The sequence below is a fragment of the Ornithorhynchus anatinus genome, chromosome X1 (genome assembly GCF_004115215.2).
Source record: "Ornithorhynchus anatinus isolate Pmale09 chromosome X1, mOrnAna1.pri.v4, whole genome shotgun sequence".
NCBI classification, from domain to species: domain Eukaryota; kingdom Metazoa; phylum Chordata; class Mammalia; order Monotremata; family Ornithorhynchidae; genus Ornithorhynchus; species Ornithorhynchus anatinus.
The window spans coordinates 14474326-14499797 of record NC_041749.1 but is presented as its reverse complement, the minus strand read 5'-3'; the positions used below and the strand labels follow the sequence as shown (position 1 = coordinate 14499797).

Below are 25472 nucleotides of genomic sequence, written 5' to 3'. Positions count from 1 at the left end.
CAGTGCTTAGAACAGTGCTCTGCACATAGTAAGTGCTTAAAAAATAACATTATTATTAGGGTACTTGTTAAGGGCTTATTATGTTCCAGGCACTGCATTGAGTGCTGGGGTAGATACAAGCTAAATCAGATTGGACAAAGTCCATGTCCCACATAGGGCTCACAACCTAAATCCTCATTTTACAGATGACAACAGAGGCAAGAGAAGTGACTTGCCCAAGGTCTCACGGCAGACATGTGGAGGAGCCGGTATTAGAACCCAGGTCCTTCTGATGCCCAGGCCTGTCATCTATCCACAGAGCCACACATCTTCTCTAATGCAGGGCTCCATCCCTGATCCACTCTCAGTGGGGTGTGTGGGATGGGGGAGGTGCGGAAACAGCAGTTTTTGAGCCTTGGAGCCTCTTTGAAAGCCAAAGTGAGCTCACCTGAAAGACATTTTACAGCTGTCCACTTCCCTGCTGGGTTTTGCCCCCCACCCCTAGCCCAAGTGGTCCTCCTAGCTGGATTTCCCCACCACCTGTCACTGTCATGGAGGGAACTTCAGCTATGAACAAGGCTGAGTGCTGGCAGTGACTGGGAGAGAGAAGGGCCTGGGTAATGTTACTCAGCAATCAATCAAAGCACCAGGGAGAGTACAATGAAGTAACTGCGATCCCTACTCCCAAGGTACATCTCACCCTTCTTCCCTCTCCCAACCCAATTCCATTCACCAATTGGAAAGCATAGCCATCCTGATTTGTAAACTTTCAAGAACAAACATGCCATTTCACACTTCCCTCTCCACCTCACCAGCCATACCTGGATGAGACTTTCCAGGAAAATGGCAGCTTCAGGGTATTTTCTCTTGACTGCTTTAATCCAGAAATCTCCAGCAATTTGAGAAGTGCTTGTTAGGTACTAATGGATCCTTAGGTTAAGAAGTATCACTGCTAACATACCGCATCCTTGTCTCTCTATCAGGCCTGCGATTTCCTACTAACTCATCTTTCCGGCCCTTTCCAGACAAGAACCATCCCAACAGGCTTACCTTGTGTTCACCTGTCAGGCAGTCGATCTCTACTTCGGAGCATGCCGCGCCAAAGGTGAAGTAGAAGAAGGGATTCTTCGAGGTGATCTCAAAGCTGTAGCCCAGGTTGGGAGTCACATATGGGGGATGGAGAGAAAGAAAAAAGAAAGAACTCAGGGCACAATTTACAAAGATGAAAATACCTGAATGTCAATCAGATCCAGCCTACCCACTCAGAAGGACTGCACAAGTCAGCCAGTTCAGCAGGATGTCCCCATCTCTCAGCAGCGGTAGATGAATCGTTCATTTATTCACTCATACACATTCATTGAGCACTTATTCTGTGCAGAGCACTGTACTTAGCACTTGGGAGAGTACAATACTAAATAAACAGCCCAAAGTGAGCTTACAGTCCAGAGGGGGAGACAGACATTAATATACATACCTAAATAAATTACAGAGACTGTGAGCCCATTATTGGGCAGGGATTGCCTCTATTTGTTGCTGAATTGTACTTTCCAAGCGCTTAGTACAGGGCTCTGGACACAGGAAGTGCCCAAAAAATACAATTGAGTGAATAAATGAATGAATATGTACATAAGTGCTATGGGGTTGGGATGGGGGATGAATAAAGGGAGCAAGTCAGGGTGACGCAGAAAGGAATGTGAGAGGAGAAAAGGAGGGCTTAGTCAGGGAAGGCCTCTTGGAGGAGATGGGTGTTCGATAAGGCTTTAAATGCGGAGAGAGTAATTTGTTGGATATGAAGAGGGAGAATGTTCTAGGCCAGAGGCAGAAAGTGGGCAAGAGGTCATTGAAGCGGGCAAGAGGTCATTGGAGAGGTAGATGAGAGAGAGGTACAGTGAGAACATTAGCATTAGAGAAGTGTGCGGGCTGGGTTGTAGGAGAGTAGTGAGGTGAGGCAGGAGGGGACAAGATGATTGACTGCTTTAAAGCCAATGTTGAGGAGTTTTTGTTTGATGTGGAGGACTCCCCATGATGTCTTTGGGATTGAGGTGCCAGTAGGCGATCGGCACGAATGGCACCATCAGGGCTTCAGGCAGCAATGGGGGCGGTGGAGGGGCATAGGGCTGAGAGGTGATGTGGTGGACTGATGGACTGTGGCCTGACTCCTGCAGGGGAGTACTTGGTGGGGAGGGCATCCTGGGACAGTGGACCAATTCAGGCACAAAGACCAATAGGACAGCCCTTTGCCCTACAACCCCAAAGTTCCTGAAGCTCTTTGTTTTGAGCCTTTGTCTAGTCTCAGGAAAACTTGGGGTGCCGAGTCAGGGCATTTTAAAATTAGAATTGTGGTTTTTGTTAAGAGCTTACTATGTATCAAGCACTGTACTAAGCGCTGGAGCAGATACAAGATAATCAGGTCCCACATGGGGCTCACAGTCTGAGTAGGGTAAAGAACAGGCATTGAATCCCCATTTTTGCAGATGAGGGAACCGAGGCTCAGGAAAAATTCAGTGACTTGACAAAGGTCACACAGCAGACAGTTTGCAGAGCTGAGATTAAAACCCAGGTGCTCTGACTCCCAGGCCTGTGCTCCTTCCACTAAGCCACACGGCTTCTCAGAGAAGAGAAGACACAGATCTCTGTAAGGTCACTTCAGATGCCTACAGCACTTCACAGGGGTCCAGGTCAGGAACAATCGGAGAGTCCATCACCACCACCACGAGCCTATTTCCAAAGTTTGAGGTCTCTCAGGGGAGAGAAGCAGCGTGGCTTAGTAGAAAGAGCACAGGCTTGGGAGTCAGAGGACGTGGGTTTTAACCCCAGCTCCGCCACTTATCTGCTGTGTAACCTTGGGCAAGCCACTTAACTTCTCTGTGCTTCCATTACCTTCTCTGTAAAATGGGGATTCAAAGTGCGAGCCCCACGTGGGACACCCTGATTACCCTGTATCCACCCCAGCACTTAGAACAGTGCTTGGCACACAGTAAGCACTTAACAAATATCATTATTATTATCATCCCCAGGGCGAAATCAAACTTCAAATGCTCAGGAACGGCACAGATAGCATATACATTTTCCCCAGGCACTGGGCAGGATAGAGCCGGGACGGGTCATTCCACACTCACTTGTAAAATCCCGTCGCTGACAAGCTCACAGGAGCCAAGTAGGCGGCGGTCACCTGAGGGAGAGAGAGCACACTTACTTAGGCTTCTGTAAGCTCCTTGTGGGCAAGGATCGTCTATACCTACTCTACTGTAGTTGAGTGCTTACTGTGTGCAAAGCACTGTACAAAACACTCAGGAGAGTACAACATAACAGTGTTGGTACAGATGTTCTCTGCCCACAGTGAGTTTACAGTCTAGAGCATCGAACTCTCCCCAGTGCTTATTGCAGAACCCTGCACACAGTAAGCACTCAATAAATACCATTGAATAACTAGAGAAACTAGAGTATTCTGGAACCCAGACTAGAAAGCAGCACTGGGTCCTGCCTCCAGAACTGGGCAGCTAGCCCCGCTAGAAAAGAGACCCATAAACTCAACCACATCTCTCCCTGGAACCAGGTCAGCATCACATCATTCCTGGAAAACTGTCCAGACCGTCAGTCACACATCAGAGACCGCAGCTAATGGTATTCCTCGACTCGTGCCTGGGACACCGTCGCTGCTCAGTTTAAAATGCTCTAATCACCAATCCATCGAGATCGAAAGGACGTGGAAGAAGGAATCAGCAGCGGAGTGTCCGACAGCAGATTTGGTCTAAGTGAATTCTTGAGGGGCAGAGCTATGTGGAAGAGGGCAATGTTTATGACTGGCTCCCCTATCCCTCCTCTCTAATCCAGGCTTTATACTCCCACAGCCCCTCTTTTCCCCTGTCCCTCTTCTCCTTCTCTCTTGCTCTTCCACCCTCCCGCTCTGTGCCCCTCTCCCCTTTACATCCATTCCCTCCCCATCAACCCCTACTTTCTCGGAGTTCCTTCTACTGTGCTTCACTCACTCTGTGAGATATTCTTGCTTTTTTTAATAGCATTTTTTAAGCACTTACTATATGCCAGGCACTGTACTGAGCGCTGGAATAGACACAAGCTAACCAGGTTCAACATAATCCATTTCCCACATAAGGCTCACAACCTTAATCCCATTTTACAGATGAGATAGCTGAAGACCAGAGAAGTGAAGTGACTTGCCCAAGGTCAAATAGCAGACATGTGGTGGAGCCAGGAGTAGAAACCAGGTCCTTCTGATTCTCAGGCCCAAGCTCTATCCACTAGGCAATTCTGCTTCTTATGCATTCTGTAGAACCATTATCATTACTACGGTTTTTATTAAAAATTTACTATGTCTCAAAGATTGTTCTATTCGTTGGGGTAGATACAAGTTATTTAGGTTGGACACAGTCATTCAGGAGAAATAGTCAGTCACACATCAGAGACCGCAACTAATGGTATTCCTCGACTCGTGCCTGGGACACCGTCACTGCTCAGTTTAAAATGCTCTAATCACCAATCCATCGAGATCGAAAGGACGTGGAAGAAGGAATCAGCAGCGGAGTGTCCGACAGCAGATTTGGTCTAAGTGAATTCTTGAGGGGCAGAGCTATGTGGAAGAGGGCAATGTTTATGACTGGCTCCCCTGTCCCTCCTCTCTAATCCAGGCTTTATACTCCCACAGCCCCTCTTTTCCCCTGTCCCTCTTCTCCTTCTCTCTTGCTCTTCCACCCTCCCGCTCTGTGCCCCTCTCCCCTTTACATCCATTCCCTCCCCATCAACCCCTACTTTCTCGGAGTTCCTTCTACTGTGCTTCACTCACTCTGTGAGATAGTCTTGCTTTTTTTAATAGCATTTGTTAAGCACTTACTATATGCCAGGTACTGTACTGAGCGCTGGAATAGACACAAGCTAACCAGGTTCAACATAATCCATTTCCCACATAAGGCTCACAACCTTAATCCCATTTTACAGATGAGGTAGCTGAAGACCAGAGAAGTGAAGTGACTTGCCCAAGGTCACATAGCAGACATGTGGTGGAGCCAGGAGTAGAAACCAGGTCCTTCTGATTCTCAGGCCCAAGCTCTATCCACTAGGCAATTCTGCTTCTTATGCATTCTGTAGAACCATTATCATTACTATGGTTTTTATTAAAAATTTACTATGTCTCAAAGATTGTTCTATTCATTGGGGTAGATACAAGTTATTTAGGTTGGTCATTCAGGAGAAATAGGAACAAGGAGCAGAGCTGGGCAAGGTGTCTGTTTCTATGAAGCAGCATGGGGCAGGGATTGTCTCTCTTCATTGCTGTGCACACAGTAAGTGCTCAATAAATACAATTGAATGAATGATAGAGTATCAGATAAGCAGCATGGCATAGTGGATAGAGCATGGGCCTGGGAGTCAGAAGGTCATGGGTTCAAATGCCAGCTCCACCATTTGTCTGCTGTGTGACCTTGGGCAAGTCACTTCACTTCTCTGGGCCTCAGTTACTTCATCTGCAAAATGGGGATTGAGATTGGGAGGCCCACATGGGACAGGGACTGTGTCCAACTCAATTTACCTGTATCCACACCAGCGCGTAGTAAAGTGTCTGTCATATATTAAGTGCTTAACAAATGCTATCATTATTATTATCAATCAATGGTATTTATTGAGCAGTTACTGTGTGCAGAGCTCTGTTTGGGAGAGTACAGTACAGCAGAGTTGGTAGACTCAATCCCTGCCCACAAGCTTCCACTTACCTGCCTCTTTGCCAAAAGTCTGCATAATAAATAAGAAAAGGAACGACTCTCCCCTTCCAGTGACGACCAGATGTGAAAGAGGGACTCACCCAGTCTTCCCAAGAGCCCGTGGGGTTTTTCTCCTTGAACGGCTTCAGCCTTTCCAAAATTGTTTTACACGCAGCCTAAGAGGGAAACACAGCAGCAGAGAGATCACTAACTTTCTGCCCGAGGCCAAGCCAGAGCTTACCTAGACAAAAGGAAGCGGATAAACTGCCAATGCAATCAATACTGTCCTGACAATACTGCCACAGCACGTATCAAAGACTGAGCAGAATAGAGAGCAGAACGGAACGTGTGGGCCCTCTCGCATGTGTTTCTTCTCTCTATCCCACCAGTTCGGGCACTGAGCAGAGAGGTAAGAAGATCGCTCACCCCTCTCTGCTCATTCGCCCCTCATCCTCTGATCTCCCCCTCTTTAGAAATCATGTTCCTTTACACTCACCTGGTCCCGCAACCTTCTTGCATATTATTAAATGCCTCAACTTCCTCTTCTCTCCTACCCATTGGCATTGCCCCCCAATCTTTCACACTCACTCTCATGCCCCTCCGCCTCCCTTGTCCTGTCCTTTTCTGATCTTGTGCCCCTCCCCTCATCCTCCCCTAGGTAGCCCCTCTATCACTCTCTCCCCTCCTGCTCTGCTTTCCTCTCCTCCCCTCCCCCTTTGTTTCCCCATACCTCACCCCTCACTCTGCGCTCCCCTCACTCTGTGCTCCGCAGCCTCTGGCTCTCCCCTTTCCTCACTCCCCACGTCCTCTACACCTTCCATCTCACTCTCCCCACTGGCTCTTGAACTCCTTCTTCTCCTCCCCTACCACTCTACCCCAACCCTGGCACCACACCCCTCGCTCTGCTCCCCCTTGCTCTCCTGTTCCTGCTGTCACTCTTCCCCTGTCCCCGTCCCCGCCTAGGTGCTCGGACTCGGACAGAGCTCCTACAGCTGTTGACCCTGCAGGTGCTTCCCAAGGGTTACTCCACTAAGGTTCCAACCCTGTCAAGCAGGAGTGAAGTCCAATGTCATCTGCAAGTGCTTGTCTACACACACACACACACAGTCTTAATACTTAACAAAAATGCTTAATACTTGGCCACTTGTCTGCCACGTGACCTTAGGCAAGTGTTTTAACTTCTCTGGGCCTCAGTTACCTCATCTATAAAGTAAGGATTAATACTGAAAGCCTCATGTGGGACTTGGACTGTGTCCTACCTCATAAGCTTGTGTCTACCTCATCACTTAGTATAGTGTCTGGCACATAATAAGCCCTTAACTACCATTAAATAAATTGAGTTCAAGGGACCAGAAGTGATATTAGCACCACCATGTGATTCGTAGAGGCAGGACAGGAGTTTATATGGTTTCAGGAGGACCAGCTGTAAATTCTGGTGAAGTCTCCCAAACTTCTGGCTTAGAATCAGTCATTTCCATGGTCATGAGACCAGATAATAATAATAATAATGGTGGTATTTTTTAAGTGCTTACTACGTGCAAACCACTGTTCTAAGCGCTGGAGGGCTCACAGTTTTAATCCCTATTTTATAGATGAGGTAACTGAGGCACAGAGAGGTTAAGTGACTTGCCCAAAGTCACCCAGCTGGCAAGCGGCGGAGCAGGGATTAGAACCCACGATCTCTGACTCCAAAGCCCAGGCTCTTTCCACTGAGTCACACTGCTTCTCTTTACTCTCATTTTCCCCTCCTCCTCCCATTTTTCCAACAGGAACTAAAGATCCCAAGAATCCCCGAATTCCTTATCCTGGCAACTGAACCTGATGAAACAATCCGAGTAGCAGGTATATGGGGAGATCCTCGCACCCTACACGACCAGATCAGCCCAGACAGCTGGGCTTCTCGGCTGTGTCCGTACCTGGACGGCCATCCCGTTGATGTCTGTGCTGACGGAGGCAGCCGTTGAGGTGGTGTTGGGCACCGTGCTGGTGCTCGTCTCACAGATGTAGATCTTGGACATTGGGATTCCCAGGACTCTGCTGGCCACCTGTAATATTTATTGAGCACCTTTTGCACGCAGAGGATGCTACAACAGAGTTTGTAGGCATGGTCTCTGCCCTTGAGGTGCTTACAATCTAGTGGAGAAGATGGATGTTAAAATTCTGTAGAGCCAGGAGGAAGGTGAGTAGGGTATGGGAAGTTCTGAATACCAGGTGGCCCAGAAGTGCTGAAGTGGCAGCAGTGAAGGAGATTAGAAATTAATTCAGAAAGACTTCCTGGAAAAATCCGACTTCAGAAAGGTTTTGAAGACAGAGAATTGTGGTGAGTCAGATTTTAATGGAGAGGAGGGCAGGAGAAATGGGAATGAGGTATAATGGGTAGAGCAGCTTGAGGAGAACAAATAGTGCTTGGATGGAGTGGGAGAAGCATTCAATCACCTTGCCCCTTCCTACCTCACCTCGCTACTCTCCTACTACAACCCAGCCCTCACACTTGGCTCTGCTAATGCTAACCTTTTCACTGTACCTCAATCTCATCTATCTTGCCACCTACCTCTTGCTCATGTCCTTCTTCTGGCCTGGAGCACCCTCCCTTTTCATATCTGAAAGAAAATTACCCCCCTTCTAAGCCTTATTGAAGGCACATCTCCTCAAAGAGTCCTTCTCTCACTAAACCCTTTTTTCCCTTTCTTCTACTCCCCTGACTTGCTTCCTTTATTCATTCCCCCCTCCTGGCCCCCAGCATTTATATACATATCCATAATTCATTTATTTATATGAATATCTGTTTCCTCCTCTAGACTGGAAGTTCCTTTTGGGTAGGGAATGTGTCTGTTATATTATTATATTGTACTCTACCAAGTGTTTAGTACAGTGCTCTGAACACGGTAAGCACTCAATGAATAGGATTGACTGACTGGCGGGAATAAGAGTGTGGATAAAGTGAAAGAAGGAGAGCTGATTGAGTGGTTAGCAGCAGCATGGAGCAGGGTTTTCCCTGCAGTTTCTTCTCCAACAGCCTCTGTCTCTTCAGGCCACTGTGGGGTAGACCAGCTCAAAAACACTGATAGGAGCAAAAAAAGCATCTGAATGGTGTTAGGTGGCATCGTTCACCAGCATTCATTCAGTCGTATTTATTGAGCGCTTACTGTGTGCAGAGCACTGTGCTAAATTCTTGGAAAGTACAATTTGGCAACAGATAGAGACAATCCCTACCCAACAACAGGCTCACAGCCTAGAAGGGAGAGACAGACAACAAAACAAAACAAGTAGACAGGTATCAATACCATCAAAATAAATAGAATTATAGATATATATACATCACTAATAAAAATAGAGTAATAAATATGTACAAATATACACAAGTGCTGTGGGGGTTTGGACTTCCCCCGATTAGACTGTAAGCCCGTCATTGGGCAGGGATTGTCTCTATCTGTTGCCGAATTGTACATTCCAAGCACTTAGTACAGTGCTCTGCACATAGTAAGTGCTCAATAAAGACTACTAGACTGTAAGCCCGTCAAACGGCAGGGACTGTCTCTATCTGTTGCCGACTTGTTCATCCCAAGCGCTTAGTACAGTGCTCTGCACATAGTAAGCGCTCAATAAATAAATAAATAAATACTATTGAATGAACGAATGAATGGACTAAGGTTGGGGTGGCAGACGAGGACTTGGCCCTCAAGACAGTCTCTTCTTAGAGGAACTCTTCGGGGGCTGCTTACCTGGGTCATCTTGGTGTGAAGTCCTTGGCCCATCTCGACCCCACCATGGGTAAGAAGCACTGAACCATCAGTGTACACGTGCACCAGAGCGCCACCCTGTAGGAAGAAGCTTAGACCACCCTAGTGCCATCACAAAAGAGCTAGAACATCCCAGCAGACAACAGCACTGCGTCCAACCGAGCCCCCTAATTTAGATCAGCCGAATTCTGACCTGGAACTCCCTCCCCCTCCATTTGCAACAGACTATGGTTCTTCCTACCTTCAAACACTTTTTAACAGTACATCTCCCTCAACGGGCCTTCTCCAATTAAGTTGGGTTTTTTTAATGCTATTTGCTAAGCCCCGATTATGTGCCAGCCACTGGGGTAGATATAAGGTAATCAGCTTGGACAAAGTTCCGTATCCCACATGGGGCTCACCGTACTCATCTCCATTTTACAGATGAGGTAACTGAGGCACAGAGATGTTTAGTGACTTGGCCAAAGTCACACAGCAGGCAAGTGGTGCAGTTTGGATTTCTAACTTGGTCCATGAACTCCCAGCCCTGTGTTTTTTTTTCCACTAGGCCACACTGCTATTCTCAGAAAGGCCCCTGCACCCTAAGGCTCTAGGGGAATTTTCAAGGTTGCCCCATTGAATTGCAACCCTGAATACCCAATGGACACCCACACAAAAAAAAACAGCCCACCTTGAGTACTATCTCAGGGAAAACCAAGAACAATTACCTGGTTTAGGAAGGAAGGATCGAAGCCAGGCCCAAACTTGATGGGAATTATAGCCAATCCTCTCTTCTTCCAATAATTCTCCCTGAGGAAAGTCAACACCGTTACTAGAAAAGCCTCTCCTTTTCATCACGTCTTTTGACCTAAAACCCAGGTCAAGGTCTTGTTGAACACCAGACACACAGACAAACCCACCCCTCCCTTCTGTTCATTTTCAAAGATGACAGAGAGATCCAGTCAGGGAGTGAATAGGGCCATAAAGGGGTGCATGGAAGTGAAGTTTATCATTTTTCACACTGATGTTTTTGAACTTATAATGTCTATCACTGTTTTCAAATCTGCCTCAGGTCTCCACCTATTCCCAAAGCCTCTGCCCAAGTAGAACACCCCCTTCCCTGATGATCTCACCCCAGGCACATCTGTTTGCTAAGCTTCTCTACATCTTCAAACACTTGTCTCCCCTTGCAAACACCCTTGCTATTCTGGAAGTATTGTGAGGAAAAATCAACAAGATTTGGCGATGGACTGTATATGGGGATAGAAAAAGGAGACATCGGTACTAATACCCACGTTATGGGCTATAGAGACTTAGAAGATGGTGGTGTTTTCTATTGTGAATGGAAAACGAGGTGGAGGAAAGCATTTGAAAGAGAAGGTGAGTAGTTTGGTTTTTGAACACATTGAACTTGAGGTGCATATATTAGAGTTCACGTGAGGAAGAGTGGCTTTTGATTCTGAAAACTTCAAACTCTTCAAAAATAGTTTGAGCCCTCCGAGAGACAGGGGCTATATCCAAGTCCCAAATGGATATTTTTTCCCATTACTACAGTGCTCAGCATACAGTAAACCCTTAATAAAAAGCATTACTATTACCGTTATGACTACTATAACTGCTACTATTGTAAATTGACAAGAAGGGTCCTCTTAGTCACTGGCAAACCACAGAACCCTCCCAAAGCACAATGGGAGCTTCACAACCCCAAAACCAAGACATTTTGCCCTTCTTCCTCCACCTCTAAACATCCCCTCCTTGTTCCCTCCTGCTGACCTGTTAAACTTCTCAATCTCCCTCCGCCTGGCATGGTACTGGGAGCTCTCCAGGCATTCAGACCAGCATCGGGACAGCGTGAACCCCTCCAGTTTCTGGTTAAAATGAGTCAGGTCCCCGTCCTCGTACATGTTCAACCTCCGCACCTGCCCCAAGGGAGACAGAAAAATGGCTGCCAAGCCCCATCTCTTCCGCTCCATCAAACTGACCTAGCTGGTCTGCTCTTCCCACAGAGGGAGGCAGTCAGACCAGTGGTCTTTATACCAGTGGACAGATCAGCACAGTCTTCCACATGCAGCGCCCAAAGACTCTCTGCCTCTTACTTCTTCAGGCGGGCGTCCACACTTCACAGCAACTTGGCTCATCCAGGACTCGGTGATTAGCATCACCTGGGGCGCCCCGAAGCCCCGGAAGGCCGTGTTGGAGGGCAGGTTGGTCTTGCACAGTTTCCCGGTGCCCCGGAGGTTGGGGATTTTATAGCAATTGTCCATGTGGTATAAAGCTTTCTGCATGACCTGTTCAATGAGAAGTAAACACAGGAAACAACACCAGATTATTATTTATTTCTACTCAAAGTGTCTCAAAAATTAGAATAGGGTCTAGTTTCCCTCACTCTTAGGTCTGTTTCTCCTACTTCTGCCGAGCCATCTAAGGTCAATTCCTTAAAGCTTGCTCATGAAGTAACTGTATTGGGTCTTCTCCAAACACAGGGCCAAAGAGGTTGGTCTTACTTACACTCTCGGAGAACTCTAAAGAGTTGCCTGAGTTGCTGTAGTGATCGACCTCCAAAGCCACGACTCTCCCATCTTTCATGAAGCCAACCTAATCCAAAAACAAGTATATCAGTTACCACCTTTTGATATTTCAGTTCTCTGTTTTTGCAACTTTCCCTCCCATTTCTATCCACATAGGAAACCCCAAGGGATAGGAAGGGGAACTGAGAATTTACTTAAAAAAACGGGTGTGTTCAAGGAACAATATAAACTCGAGAGCTACTCAAAGAAACCCTGAGCTAGGGGAAAATTCTCCCACAGGCACCCAAATTTTGGTGTAGGGTAAAGACAAGGAGGAGAATGCACAGTTTTCAACTCTACATTCCCATAGTGCTTTACTAGCAATGTCACCCCCATTTCTTAGGCAGAGAAGACAAAAGCTCAAGGGATTGACACTTCATCACCTTTCTCACCCACCAACTCAGTGAGAAAATGGCAGAGCTGGAATTGGAACACTTGCTCATTGCCTTCCTATGGTCAGTCCCCTCCATCCCATACCTTATAGCGGGCCATGAAGGGATGCCTTCCGCCCGTCACCAGCATGTCCTCATTTCGGTCCAGCATGCAGCGTACGGGGCGGCCAGTCCTGGGAGAGACACCACTACATTTACCATCTTCCCAGACCCTCCCACCCTGCTCCAGGCCCAATTCCACCTTTAGACAACTGGGAAGTTGTTTTCTTCAGCCTGCTCTATTTTCTCTCCGGCTTGGCATCTTACTTGTGGGCTCCCACAGCAACCACTGTGCTCAGCAGCGCGGTTCTGGGATCTTTCCCTCCAAAGCCTCCTCCCAGTCTCTTCACACGAACTGCGATCCGGTTGGATGGGACACCCAAGGCCTTGGCAATAAAATCCTATAGGAAGAAGACATAGGTTGGGGAGATCATTTCAGCAGTAAGAATCACAGGAGGGCTCCATCTGGCTGGATGCCACTCAAAATGAGCCTTGCCAGCTCCCATGGGGCAGCTACACTCCCAAAAGAGAGGCAGTTGCAGGATAGACCACCCTGCCCAAGCCTTTACAGTACAAATGAGAGCTCTCTGGAAGGCTGAGCAAGACCCTGGAAAGTAGCACTGCAGAACGTTCCAGGACAGATTGGTGCTCATTGTATGATTTACTAATCAGGCCAAATCCTTCAAGATGATGCGATAAATGAGCCATTTACTAATAATAATAATAATGTTGGTATTTGTTAAGCGCTTACTATGTGCAGAGCACTGTTCTAAGCGCTGGGGTAGACACAGGGGAATCAGGTTGTCCCACGTGGGGCTCACAGTCTTCATCCCCATTTTACAGATGAGGGAACTGAGGCACAGAGAAGTTCAGTGACTTGCCCATAGTCACACAGCTGACAAGTGGCAGAGCTGGGATTCGAACTCATGACCTCTGACTCCAAAGCCCATGCTCTTTCCACTGAGCCACACTGCTTCTCCTGCTCCTGATAGATTGTCTTCATACTCTAAATTGCAAGTCACCCGATCTTGCAACCAGGGGAGCAGCACTGGGGGAGAGGGAGGTGGGGCTTGTCCCTGAAGCAGATTTCCTCTGCAGGGGACGGGGAACAGAGTGAGTTCGAAGACACGAGTGGATTGTGAGGGCAAGGAGTGGATCGGAGGGGTTTCGCAAATTGAAGCGGTTCTCGCCAGCTCCTTGAAAGAGATTGTGCCCATCTGGGGCACTCTCTTCCAAACACCCCAACCCTGGGGGCTGCCACCCTTCCAGGGGACAGAGAGGCTGCTCTGGCAGGGCTAGCAGGGCAGAATCTCTGATACGACTGAGCAGACCATCCAACGGGGACACACATGGGGAGCAATCAAACAGTGGGTTTTATTGAGTGCTTACTGTGTGCGGAACATTGTTCTAAGTGCTTGGGAGAGTACAATACAGGAGAATTAGCAGACATGTTCCCTGCCCATAGACTGAGCTTGCAGTCTAGAGGAACAAGTGCCAGGCGGGTGGCAGAATGCATTATATGGCTGGAGGAAACCAATCATAGGGGACGCGGCACCATGTTGGGTCGTAGTTAAACCCCTTCTACCAGAAACTGGTAGATTACATAAGACACCCCATAATCAAACCAAACACCTCTGATACAAGTCGCATCTCCACTGAGGCCCCCTGCTTGATTTGACCTTAAGTGGATAATGACCAGGCATCACCTGAATTATCATTGGGCACTGCGTGGCTACAAAAAGCTCCATCTCTCCTTCTTCACCTTTCGGGATGGCAATGCAGCTATGAGTCTCCAGGTAGAAGTGCTCCTGCCCCCCAACGTGCACCTCTCCTAGAGAAACCAATGCAAACAGATGATGGGTCAATGCCCTACACTCTGAACTTGCATTAATTTCAGCCTCCTCACTGGTCTCCCTGACTCCAGGCTCTCTGCTCTCTAGTCCATTCTTCACTCTGTGCCCAGGTCATTTGTCAGAAACCTTGCTCTACACACATTTCTTCACTTCTCCAAAAACCTCAAAAGGCCAACCAAGTACTTGCTGAATAAGCAGAAACTCTTGACCACTGACTTTTTTTGAGGTATTTGTAAGGCGTTTACCATGTGCCAGGCACTGTTCTAAGTGCTAGGGTAGATATGAGATAACCAGGGTGGACATAGTCCTGGCCCACACAGTGCTCACAGTCTTAAGAAGCAGCGTGGCCCAGTGGAAAGAGCATGGGCTTGGGAGTCTGAGGTCACGGGTTCGAATCCCACCTCTGACACTTGTCAGCTGTGTGACTGTGGGCAACTCACTTCACTTCTCTGTACCTCAGTTACCTCATCTGTAAAAGGGGATGAAGACTGTGAGCCTCACGTGGGACAACCTGATTACCCTGTATCTACTCCAGGGCATAGAACAGTGCTCAGCACATAGTAAGCACTTAGGAAATACAAACATTATTATTATTATTATTTATAGATGTTGTGACTGAGGCACAGAGAAGTTAAGTGACTTCCCTAAGGTCACACAGCAGACAGATGGCAAAAGAGATAAGTGAGAAACAGTATGGCTAGTGGATACAACATGGTCCCAGGAGTTCAAAAGACCTAGGTTCTAAACCCAGCTCTGCCACCTATCTACTCTAAGACCTTAGGCAAGTCACTTAACTTCTCTGTGCCTCAGTGCCCTCATTTGTAAAATGGAGATTAAGACTATGAACCCCATGTGGATCATGGACTGTAACCAACCTGTGTAGCTTGTACTTACCCCAGCCCTTAGTATAGTGCCTGGCACATAGTGGGTGCTTAACTAATACCATAAATAAAAGGCAGAGTTGAAATTTAAACCCAGTTAGACTACCAGGTTAATGCTCTTTCTACTGGGCCACACTGCTTCACTATTCAAACTTCAAAATATTCAGTCAGTTCTCCCATTCCAAATCAACTCATCAATCATCAATCAATGCTATTTACCCAAACACAAACTTAATACTAAGTATTAGGAAAAGTACAGTACCACAGAGTTGCTAGGTACAATCAATCATATCTATTCAGTTCAGTTCAATTCAATTGTTTTTATGGAGTGCCTACTGTGTGCACAGTACTTTACTAACTTTACTAACTGCTTGTGAGAGTACAATATAACAGAGTTGGTAGACATATTCCCCTGTCCACAGTGAGCTTGGACTCTAGAAGGGGAAACAGTAAAAATAAATAAATTTATAATAATGTACCTATGTAATAGGTACATAGATGCCATGGGGCTTGTGGGGGGGTGGGGTGAATAAAGGGTTGCCAATCCAAATGCAAGGGTGACACACAAGGGAGTGAGATAAAGGGAAATGTGGGCTTAGTTGGAGAAGGCCTCTGGAGGAGGTGTGCTTTTACTAAGGCTTCAAAAGTGGAGAAAATGATCACATTTCAGACACGACGAGAGGGTTTTCCTGGTCAGAGTCAGGACAGGGGCAAGCGGTCAATAGTGAGCTAGACAAGGTAGAGATGCAAAGAGTAGCTTGGCATTTAGAGGAGAGAAGTGTGTGGGCTGGGTTGTAGTAGGAATACCAGGAGATAAGGAGGAAGGGGCAAGTTGATTGAGTACTTTAAAGTCTATGGTAAGGAATTTTGTTTTGATGTGTAGGTGGATGGGTGACTATGGACTGGAGGTTCATAAAGAGTGGAGAAACCCGATCTGAATGGTTTTGCAGAAAAATGATCTAGGGAGCAGAGTGAAGTATGGACTGGAGAGGGGAAGAGAAAGGAGGGAGGCTGATGCAGTAATCAAGGCAGGATAGGGAAACTGATTGGATTAACATAGTAGCAGTTTGCATGGAGAGGGAAGGGCTGATTTTAGTTGAAGTGTTCGGATTTGGTGGCAGATTGAATATGTTGGTTGAATGAGAGAGATGAGTAGAAAATAACGCTAAGGTTATGGGCTTGTGAGACAAGGAGGATGGTGGGGCTGTCTACAGGGATGGGAAAGCCAGGGAGAAGAGAGGGTTTGGGAGGGAATATGAGGAGTTGTGTTTGGAAATGTTAAGTCGGGGATGTCGGCAAGATAGCCACTAAGAAAAGGCCTGAAACCAGGAGGAAATGGGAGAATGCAGAGGAGAGAGATCAGGACTGGAGATGTAGATCCAGCAACTTACAACCTCATTTGGGAGATGTACAGTGAAATTAATTACAGCTATAGGAAGCAGCGGGAATATAAGACTAGGTACATAGTGCCATGGGGATGGGGTGAGTATGAGTGTTTAAGGGATAGGTACAGACCCAAATGTAGACAAAGCACTAAACGGAGTAGGGAAATGAGAGGTGAGTCAAGCAACTTAGCCATGCTCACTTCCCACTATACCTCGGTTTACACTCATCTTTCTTTTCAAACTTTTCACTGTGCCTTGTCTCTTCTGCCTCCAACCTCATGCCCCTCTGTCATTTGAAATCTGATAGGCCACAGTCCTCCCTATCTTCCAAGCGCCTCTGACATATCATAATCCCTCCAGGAAGCCTTTCCTGATTAATTTTGAATCCCCTCTGTTTATATCCCCCACACTGCCATTTCTGTGCCACCTAAGCACTTTTCTAGTCCCATCCTTCCATAGCACATTTGTGCAGGTATTGCATACTCTATTACTTAAGCACTAACTTAAATTCTTTTTCTTCCTCCTCTGATTGATTGATTGCTTGATTGATGAATTGATTGAATCCTCCCTGGGCCCAACCATCAGTCATTTGGCTTCTGTTCAGACTAGGCTCAGCCTCCATCGCCACGCTCAGGGCCGGGCAAGGGAAGACAAATTCCTGGTTACCTTCAAGGATGTGATCGGCTTCAGCAAAACCCTTCTGGAGGTCTCCTTTCTCCATTGTCGACAGAAAGGAAGTCTTATGAAAGGACTTATTCTTTATGGCATCCTAAGAAAAGAGTAACACATTCAGATTTCCATACCAGTTAGTAATAATCATTGTGGTATTTGTTAAGTGCTTACTATCTACCAAACACTTGTACTAAGCACGGGGGTAGATAGAAGACAATCAGTTTGGACACAGCCCCTGTCCCAAAGGGGTTAACAGTCTAAGTGGGAGGGTGAGTGGGTACTGAATTTTCATTTTAAGGTGGGGAAACTGAGGCCAAGTGAATTGCTCAAGGTCACACAGCAGGCAAAATATGGATCCAGGATTAAAACCCAGGGTCTTTCCACTAGGCCATACTGCTTCCCGGCTGGAAAAGCAAGAAAATAAGTAGTGTTCAGAGCTTCAACCCCCGGCTCCTCCCACTCATCATGGTCACTGGGGTAAAGGGACGGAGGTGACTGGAAGAGTCAGGTTCAACCGGCTAGGTGCCGCCTCTTTCTTCCAGAGGAAACTTCACAGCCACACAGACGGGTCGAGCCCCGCAACAAACAGTGACTGAGCAGAAAAGCAGTTTGGGGAGGATCAGGAGGGGAAGCGGTGAGGGGCTGGGAAGGCAGGGCCAAGGCTAGCCCACCTCGATGGAGATGATTGCCGGGAGCTCCTCGTAGGTGATCTTCACGGCTTGAGCAGCTCTCTGGGCATGCTCAGGGGTGTCGGCCAACACGGCTCCGATGATGTGCCCAACGCAAGTGACCTATGGGAGACATGTAAACTCCATTGCCTATCTCCCGGCAGAAAACCCAGAGAGGCCAAGCTCCCTTTTCCATTTGCCCCTTTCTCTTCCTTCTGACTTGCAAAAACTCATCCCCAAGCCTTTCTTTCCTGTCTCCAAGCCTTTTCTCCATTTGTTCCTATTCTGCCTCTCATCTGTCCTCAAGGCCACTCCCCAACCCCACTTCCTCCAACTCTCAGCTGTAGCTGTGCCCTATGGAACCCATCCCTGCTGCTTGCTCTCTCTCCTTTTTCACCACAGCTGGAGTTTCACTTCCTCCAGGCAGCTTTCCCCAATTAACCCCTGCAGTTGGCCCAAACTCCAGCAGGGTGGATCCTGGAACCTTTCATCACCCATTCTTGAGCCTGCAGATGTTTATTTTGATTAAGAGCTTGACCGTCTTGTCTTCCCTATTAGAATGAGAGCTCCTTGAGGGAAAGGGCTCTAATATTGTCATCATCATCTTCATCATCATCTCCAGTATTGGGCACCTAAACTGTACAAAGCATTATACTGAAAGCTTAAGGGAATTATGAAGGAGGAGCCGGAAGGAGGAGCCTACTTACTAAAGGGGGAATCAAGTAAATCAATCAATCATATTCATTAAGCACTTACTGGGTTCAGAGCACTGTACTAACTGCTGGGAAAGTACAGTATAGCAAAAATAACAAAAATAATAATAATAGTGGCATTCATTAAGCACTTACTATGTGCCAGGTACCTTACTAAGCTCTGAGGTGGATACAAGCTACGCGGGTTTGACACGGCCCCTGTCCCATGTGGGGCTCACAGTCTCAATCCCCATTTTACAGATGAGGAAACTGAGGCTCAGAGAAGTGAAGTGACTTGCCCAAGGTCACACAGCAGACAAGTGGCAGAGCAGGATTAGAACCCATGACCCTCTGATTCCCAGGCCTTGCTCAATCCACCACATCATGCTGCAGAGTTGGCATACATGTATCCCTTGCATAAAAGTAAAAAGATGATCATTCCTTCAGTTATGAGAGAAAAATATGTCCACTGGGTTCTTTGATTATTGAGGACGTTCTAGGAGTGTTTGACTAAAAATTGTGAGAGTTATTAGAAAAGGGCTTCCTGGAGCAAGTGATTCCTCCCAAAAGTAGAGACTGTATTTGATCATTCATTCAATAGTATTTGTTGAGCGCTTACTATGTGCAGAGCACTGTACTAGTGCTCATCTAGTTATCATCTAGTACTTACTCCAGCGCTTAGCAAAATGTGAGAAACATAGTAATTGCTTAATAAATATCATTAGTGATTAATTAATAGGGAGAGAATCTGGGTTCATTGAGGAGATACAGATGGGATGTTTCCCAAATCTACATCTCCAGTCCTGATCTCTCTCCCTCTCTGCAGTCTCACATTTCCTCCTGTCTTCAGGACACATCTACTTGGGTGTCCTGCTGATGCTTCAAACTTGGCATTTTGAAAACAGAACTCCGCATCTTCCCACCCAAAACCCTGTCCTCCCCATGATTTTCCCATCACCGTAAACAGCACCACCATGCTTCCTGTTTTAACCTTTGATCTTTAAATATCCTCGACTCATCTCTCTCATTCAACTCACATATTCAGTGTCACCAACTCCTGTCAGTTCAACCTTCACAACTTCATTAAAATCTGCCCTTTCTTCTCCATTCAAACTGCTCCCATGTTAATCCAAGCACTTATCCGGTCCCACTTTCATTTCCATATCAGCCTCCCTGCTGACCTCCTTGCCTCCTGTTTCTCCTCACTCGCTGCCCGGATCATTTTCTACAAAAATGATCAGTCCATTATTCCCCCCCTCATCCTCAAGAACCTACAGGGCTGCCCATCCACCTCTGCATTAAACAGAAACTGCTAACCATTAGTTTTAAAGCATTCATTCATTCATTCATTCAGTCAATCGTATTTATTGAGCACTTACTGTGCAGGACATGTCCTAAGTGGTAGGTAGAAAGAGTAAAATCCAACAGTCAACAGACATATTCCCTGCCCATAACAAGTTTAAAGCATTCAATCAGCTTGCCCTCTATGACCTTACTTGGCTGCTCACCTACTAGAACACAGCCTACACACTTCACTCCTCTAATGCCAACTTACTCCCTGTATCTCCATCTGGGCTATCTTGCTGCCAACCTCTTGCCCATGTCTTGCCTCTGGCCTGGAATGCCCTCCTTCTTCATATCTGACAGACAATCAATCTCCTCTACTTCAAAGCCTTATTGCAGGCACATCTCCTCTAAGAAGCCTTCCCCGACTGAGCCCTTATTTCCTCTTCTCCCACTCCCTTCTCTGTTGCCTTTGGACTTAGATTTGCTCCCTTTATTTACCTCTTCATCAGCCCCACAGCACTTATGTATACATACATAATTGATTTATTTAAAGTAATGTCTATCTCCCCCTCGATACCAACTCTGTTATATTGTACTCTCTCAAGTGCTTAGTACAGTGCTTTGCATAGAGTAAGCACTCAAAGCATATGATTGATGAGAAGGAATGGGTAAACAATGAGTTGGAAGAGAGTTGCCAGAATTGATTAGGAGATTTACTTGGGAGGAACAGGTAGAAGATAGATGTCGAGTTCCTGATATTGCATCAGGCACTTTGAGGAGGCCCAAATAATTCTTGTTGATTGACAAATAAGAAATCTGAAAATCTGATTTGAGATATTGATGTCGCCAAAGACCTCAGACCTTAGTCAGCTCTTTGTACATTTTGCCCAAGGGCTGCTCCACCAGGTTTGCTCGGTTGAATCGACCTTTCCTTTCACTCCCTGGGATCACATTAGAGTAGAATGAAATGGATTTCCAGGAATGGTTTAGACCAGAACAACCTGGCATGCATGAACAGTTTACCAGCTCAGCATCTTGGTCTGCCCTCCCTCCCTGCTGGAGCGAAGGACAGTGAAAACTTCCCCATCGGGTACCTGCTCTAACCCCCAGCAGAAGCATTTCCTTTGCCAAGGGGACTGAGCACGTGCCTGTAGGTGAGCCCCAGGGCTGCAGTCAGCCCTTCAGCCATATGCTGTGGGATGGTTGAGACTCAGGCTTGGACTTAGATTTGCTCCCTTTATTTACCTCTTCATCAGCCCCACAGCACTTATGTATACATACATAATTGATTTATTTAAAGAGATGGACTGCCCCCCTCCGTGGTCTCTGGGTCAGGGAGGGAAAGACCCCAACTCTACCTCACCATCCGCAAAGACCGTCTCATCCTTTTCTAGTCCAGTGATGTTGCTCCCAGGAACATCAGCAACTGAGAGGAAGTGGACAAATCCTGGGACTTTCTGAGCTTCTGATGCATCGATAGACCTGGAGGGAGCAGTCACGTGAGCGGTGAGGGAAATAGGCTGCAAGACATCCATGCCCCACATCCCTTCTCTCAGCCTCACTGCATTATTGGGAGAATGTGAGGGGCAGACCCTATCATGTCTGCAACCCAGATTTGGAAACTGAGGCTAAGGGGCAGCTAGATATGCAAAGCCCCAATCGACTATTCAGTGGGCATGTCCGATTGACCAAGAGGCCTAATTTAGTCAATTAGCGAGAAGCAGCGTGGCTTAGTGAGAAGCAGTCTGATCTAGAGAAACAGTGTGACCTAGTGAGAAGCAACATGGCCTAGTGGAAAGAGCAAAGGCCTGGAAGTCAATCTCTGGGTTCAAATCCTGGTTCTGCTATTTGTCTGCTGGGTGACCTCGTGCAAGTCCATTAAATTATCTGTGCCTCAATTATCTCATTTGTCAAACAGGGATTAAGACTGTGAGCCTGAAGTGGGACAGGGATTGTGTCCAACCTGTACCTACCCCAACATTTAATATAATGCCTGACACATAGTAAGCGCTTAACAAGTACCATAATTTTTTTAAAAAAAATTTAGGATTTCTGACACTTGTATTCTATGAGAAGGAGGACATAGTACTCCTAGGGTTGAGGGGAGCTTTGTCCCTTGACCACAGCCCCACCGGGAAACACCATGGTGTAGCCGTAGAACATGGGACTGGGATTCAGACAGTAATAGGTTCTAATCCCAGCTCCACCACTTGCCTGCCATGTGACCTCAGACAAGTTACTTCACTTCTCTGTGCCTTAGTTACCTCATCTGTCAAATGGAGATTAAGACCGTGAGCCCCATGTGGGACAGGGACTGTTTCCAGCCTGATTACCTTGTATCTACCCCAGCACTTAGAAGGATTCCAGAGGAGAGAAGGAAAGATGAAAACAAACTAGTGGTCACAGAAGCTTCTTCTCCTACGGAATGGATCTGCCAGAGAAAGAATCGCTTCTGGATCTGCCTCTCCCCGCTCCAAAGTTACGGTAGGGTCAGGGTCCAAGCCCGTTGTATCTACCCCAGCACTTAGAAGAGTGCTTGCCACATAGTAAGTGCTTAACAAATACCATCATCAGCATCATCACCACTCACTTGATCCTGGCGTGGGCCTTGGTGCTGGTGACCAGCCGCAGGTAGAGCTCGTTGGAATACAGAGGGATGTCGTCGCAGTACACAGCCTCCCCAGTGGCCTGCCTGGCTGCCGTGAGGTGGGCCAAAGGCCGACCTACCATGTCTTCCTCAGACTGACCCTTGGGCACTTCCTGGGGATAATGTAGGGGCAATCAGAGTTGGGGGAGACCGCGGGAAGGTTTTTCTGAGCCGCTCTTGTAGCCACGGTCTGAGCCCTTTGACCGGGCGGTGATGGGACTGAGGAAGGAAGGAAAAGTTGGGGAGGATGCCAGAGACAATGGAGGAGAAGCAAGATGGGAAAAACTCCATTCCCCCTACCACCCATCTACTGGAGGAAGAGGGAGAAAACACACGGCAGAAAGTGGGAACAAAAACAGTGATTGCAGGATTCCAGAGAAGAGACGGGAAGATGAAAACAAATTAGTGAGCACAGAAGCTTCTTCACCTTGGGAATGGATCTGCCAGAGAAAGAATCTCTTTTGGATCTGCCTCTCCCCACTCCAAAGCTACGGTAGGGCTAGGGTCAAAGCCGGTTATACAGAACAAAAGATGCCAGAGTGTGGGGTTTGGGAGCCGTGGCCTCCTCTACTAACCTGGAAGAGCTGGACACTGGTGGCTGGATGCTTCTGGAAAGGGGCCACGGCACTGAGCCAGGTGGGATCCAGGCTGCCACACTTCTGCAGAAGACAGGGAGCAGAATGCAGAACAGGTCATGGTTTGGACTCCAGCCACCTAAGGCTTCCCTGTTTGCAAAAATGGTGAATGAGTCAATCAATCAATCATATTTATTGAAAGCTTACTGTGTGCAGTGCACTGTACTAAGCACTTGGGAGAGTACAATAGAAGCCTACTGGAAAGAGCACGGGCCTGGGAGTCAGGGGATCTGGATTCTAATCACAGCTCTGCCACTTGCCTGCTATGGGACCTTGGAAAAGTCACTTAACTTGTCTGTGCCTCAGTTTACTCATCTGTAAAATGGGAATTAAGACTGTGAGCACTGAGGGGACAGGGACCACATCCAACCCAATTATCTTCTATCTACCCCAGTAGGTAACCTAGTAAGTGTTTTAAAAATACCGCAATTGTCATTATTATTACAATATAACAGAGTTGATAGATGTGTTCTGTCTCTCTTGGAGGAAAGAGGCTGGTGGTCTGCTCTGACCCTCCTCTGAGTACCATGGCAGAAAGACTATCTTACTCTGGAGATCAGATTTGCCACAGCAATTAGAAAGATCTTCCTTCCTTTTTATTACCAATTAATCAATCAAACAATGGTATTTATTGAACTTCTATTAGGTGCTGAGCACTGAACTAAGTGCCTGGGAGAGTACAATACAACAGAATTAGAAGACATGTTCCCTGCTTATAATGAGCTTACAGTCTAGAAGGGGAGACAGATATTGATATAAATAAACGATCTGGATTAAATGTTATAAAGAAATCTACATAAGTGTTGTAGGGTAGGGACTGGGGCAAATATCAAATGCCCAAAGGTCAAAGAGTCAAGTGTATACAAAGGGAGAGGATGGAACTCAACCCAATCCCAAATAGGTTCATCTAACAGATCCTCATATGATCTCCACGGCTCACATAAGGGAAGCAGCATGGCCTAATGGAAAGACCACTGACAGTGGGCGGTCAAAAGACCAGGGTTCTAATCCCGGCTCTACCACTTGTCTGTTGTGTGACCTTGGGCTAGTCACTTAACTTCTCTGGGCCTCAGTTCCTTAATCTGCAAAATGGGGATTCAAAACCTGTTCTCCCTCATACTTAAACTGAGCCCCATGAGGAATCTAATTATCAGTACAATGTCTGACACATAGTAAGTGCTTAAAAATGCCATAATTATATTTATTTGCATATATATATATACATTAAGCATATATATGTATATGTATATCTTTGTATGCATATTTGTTCTTTGTTTATGAAGGTAAGGCTATTGATGGAAAGAACACTTCTTCACATGTGGCCAAAAAGGCTAACATGTGACCGACACATAGTTTACATATGCACAGATCTTAATAGCAGCCATAAACTTGCTACTCCAGCATGGCTCAGTGGAAAGAGCCCAGGCTTGGGAGTCAGAGGTCATGGGTTCGAATCCCAACTCTGCCCCTTGTCAGCTGTGTGACTGTGGGCAAGTCACTTCACTTCTCTGTGCCTCAGTTCCCTCATCTGTAAAATGGGGATGAAGACTGTGAGCCTCAAGTGGGACAACCTCATTTCCCTGTATCTACCCCAGCGCTTGGAATAGTGCTCTGCACGTAGTAAGTACTTAACAAATACCAACATTATTATTACTCCATAATAGCAGGGTTGGCATTTTTTGGAGTGACCTGGGTTACAATCCCTGGGATCCAAGCTCTGGAAAGGAGATCCTGGTCTCTTCCATAGGCCCACAGTGACTGCAAGCTGACACTACTGCTTTAGACAATCAGTCAGTTAGTCAGTAGTATATCATTGAGCACCAGTTGTGCGCAGAGCACTATGCTAAGCACTTCAGAGAGTATAAAAGAAGGAGAAGACATTATCCCCATCCTTGATGAGTTTATAATCCAGTAGGAAAAACAAGGAGAAATAGCATATTTATAATACTAATATTTATTAATGGCTACTCTCTACCAAAACCAATGTGCTAAGCAATTTGTGTAGACAAAAAATAATCAGATAGGACATGGTCCCCACCCTACATGGAACTCACATCTAATAAGTAATGTGAGCAGATTTTTTATCACTATTTCACAGATGAGGAAACTGAGGTCCAAGAGAGCTTCAGTGACTTGTCCAAGGTTACCCAGAAGGCCAGTGGTCAATTTGGGAGGGGTCTCCTGAAGCGCCTGCTCATTCCCCAGGCCTCAGTACATAGCAAGAGTTTAGAAAAATGATAAATTAATAAAGAAATGGATAAAGAAAAGAAGCAGGTGAATAGATCTATACATAACTACTAAGACTGTGGCTGGGGTGGTGGAACTAAGACTACATTCGTTGCTTG

At 46.7% G+C, this 25472-nt stretch overlaps 1 protein-coding gene across 2 annotated transcripts in view; it reads right to left on the bottom strand.

Annotated features, from left to right (window-relative positions):
- The window catches only part of LOC100085630 (xanthine dehydrogenase/oxidase-like), a 54280-nt gene that overhangs the window by 7552 nt on the left and 21256 nt on the right, over positions 1 to 25472 (bottom strand). Inside the window, exons 16-32 of one of the 2 annotated variants that reach the window (XM_029051546.2) lie at positions 23068 to 23151; positions 22436 to 22605; positions 21204 to 21327; positions 17870 to 17989; positions 17193 to 17295; positions 14114 to 14238; positions 12675 to 12808; positions 12454 to 12541; positions 11918 to 12004; positions 11506 to 11697; positions 11183 to 11328; positions 10138 to 10219; positions 9413 to 9532; positions 7607 to 7735; positions 5792 to 5866; positions 3099 to 3151; positions 1030 to 1123 (exon numbers count right to left, since the gene is read on the bottom strand). In XM_029051546.2, coding sequence (XP_028907379.1) covers positions 1030 to 1123; positions 3099 to 3151; positions 5792 to 5866; positions 7607 to 7735; positions 9413 to 9532; positions 10138 to 10219; positions 11183 to 11328; positions 11506 to 11697; positions 11918 to 12004; positions 12454 to 12541; positions 12675 to 12808; positions 14114 to 14238; positions 17193 to 17295; positions 17870 to 17989; positions 21204 to 21327; positions 22436 to 22605; positions 23068 to 23151 — 1926 coding nt within the window. The remainder of the gene's footprint in view (positions 1 to 1029; positions 1124 to 3098; positions 3152 to 5791; positions 5867 to 7606; positions 7736 to 9412; positions 9533 to 10137; positions 10220 to 11182; positions 11329 to 11505; positions 11698 to 11917; positions 12005 to 12453; positions 12542 to 12674; positions 12809 to 14113; positions 14239 to 17192; positions 17296 to 17869; positions 17990 to 21203; positions 21328 to 22435; positions 22606 to 23067; positions 23152 to 25472) is intronic. The other variant, XM_029051547.2, reaches the window with a different exon arrangement.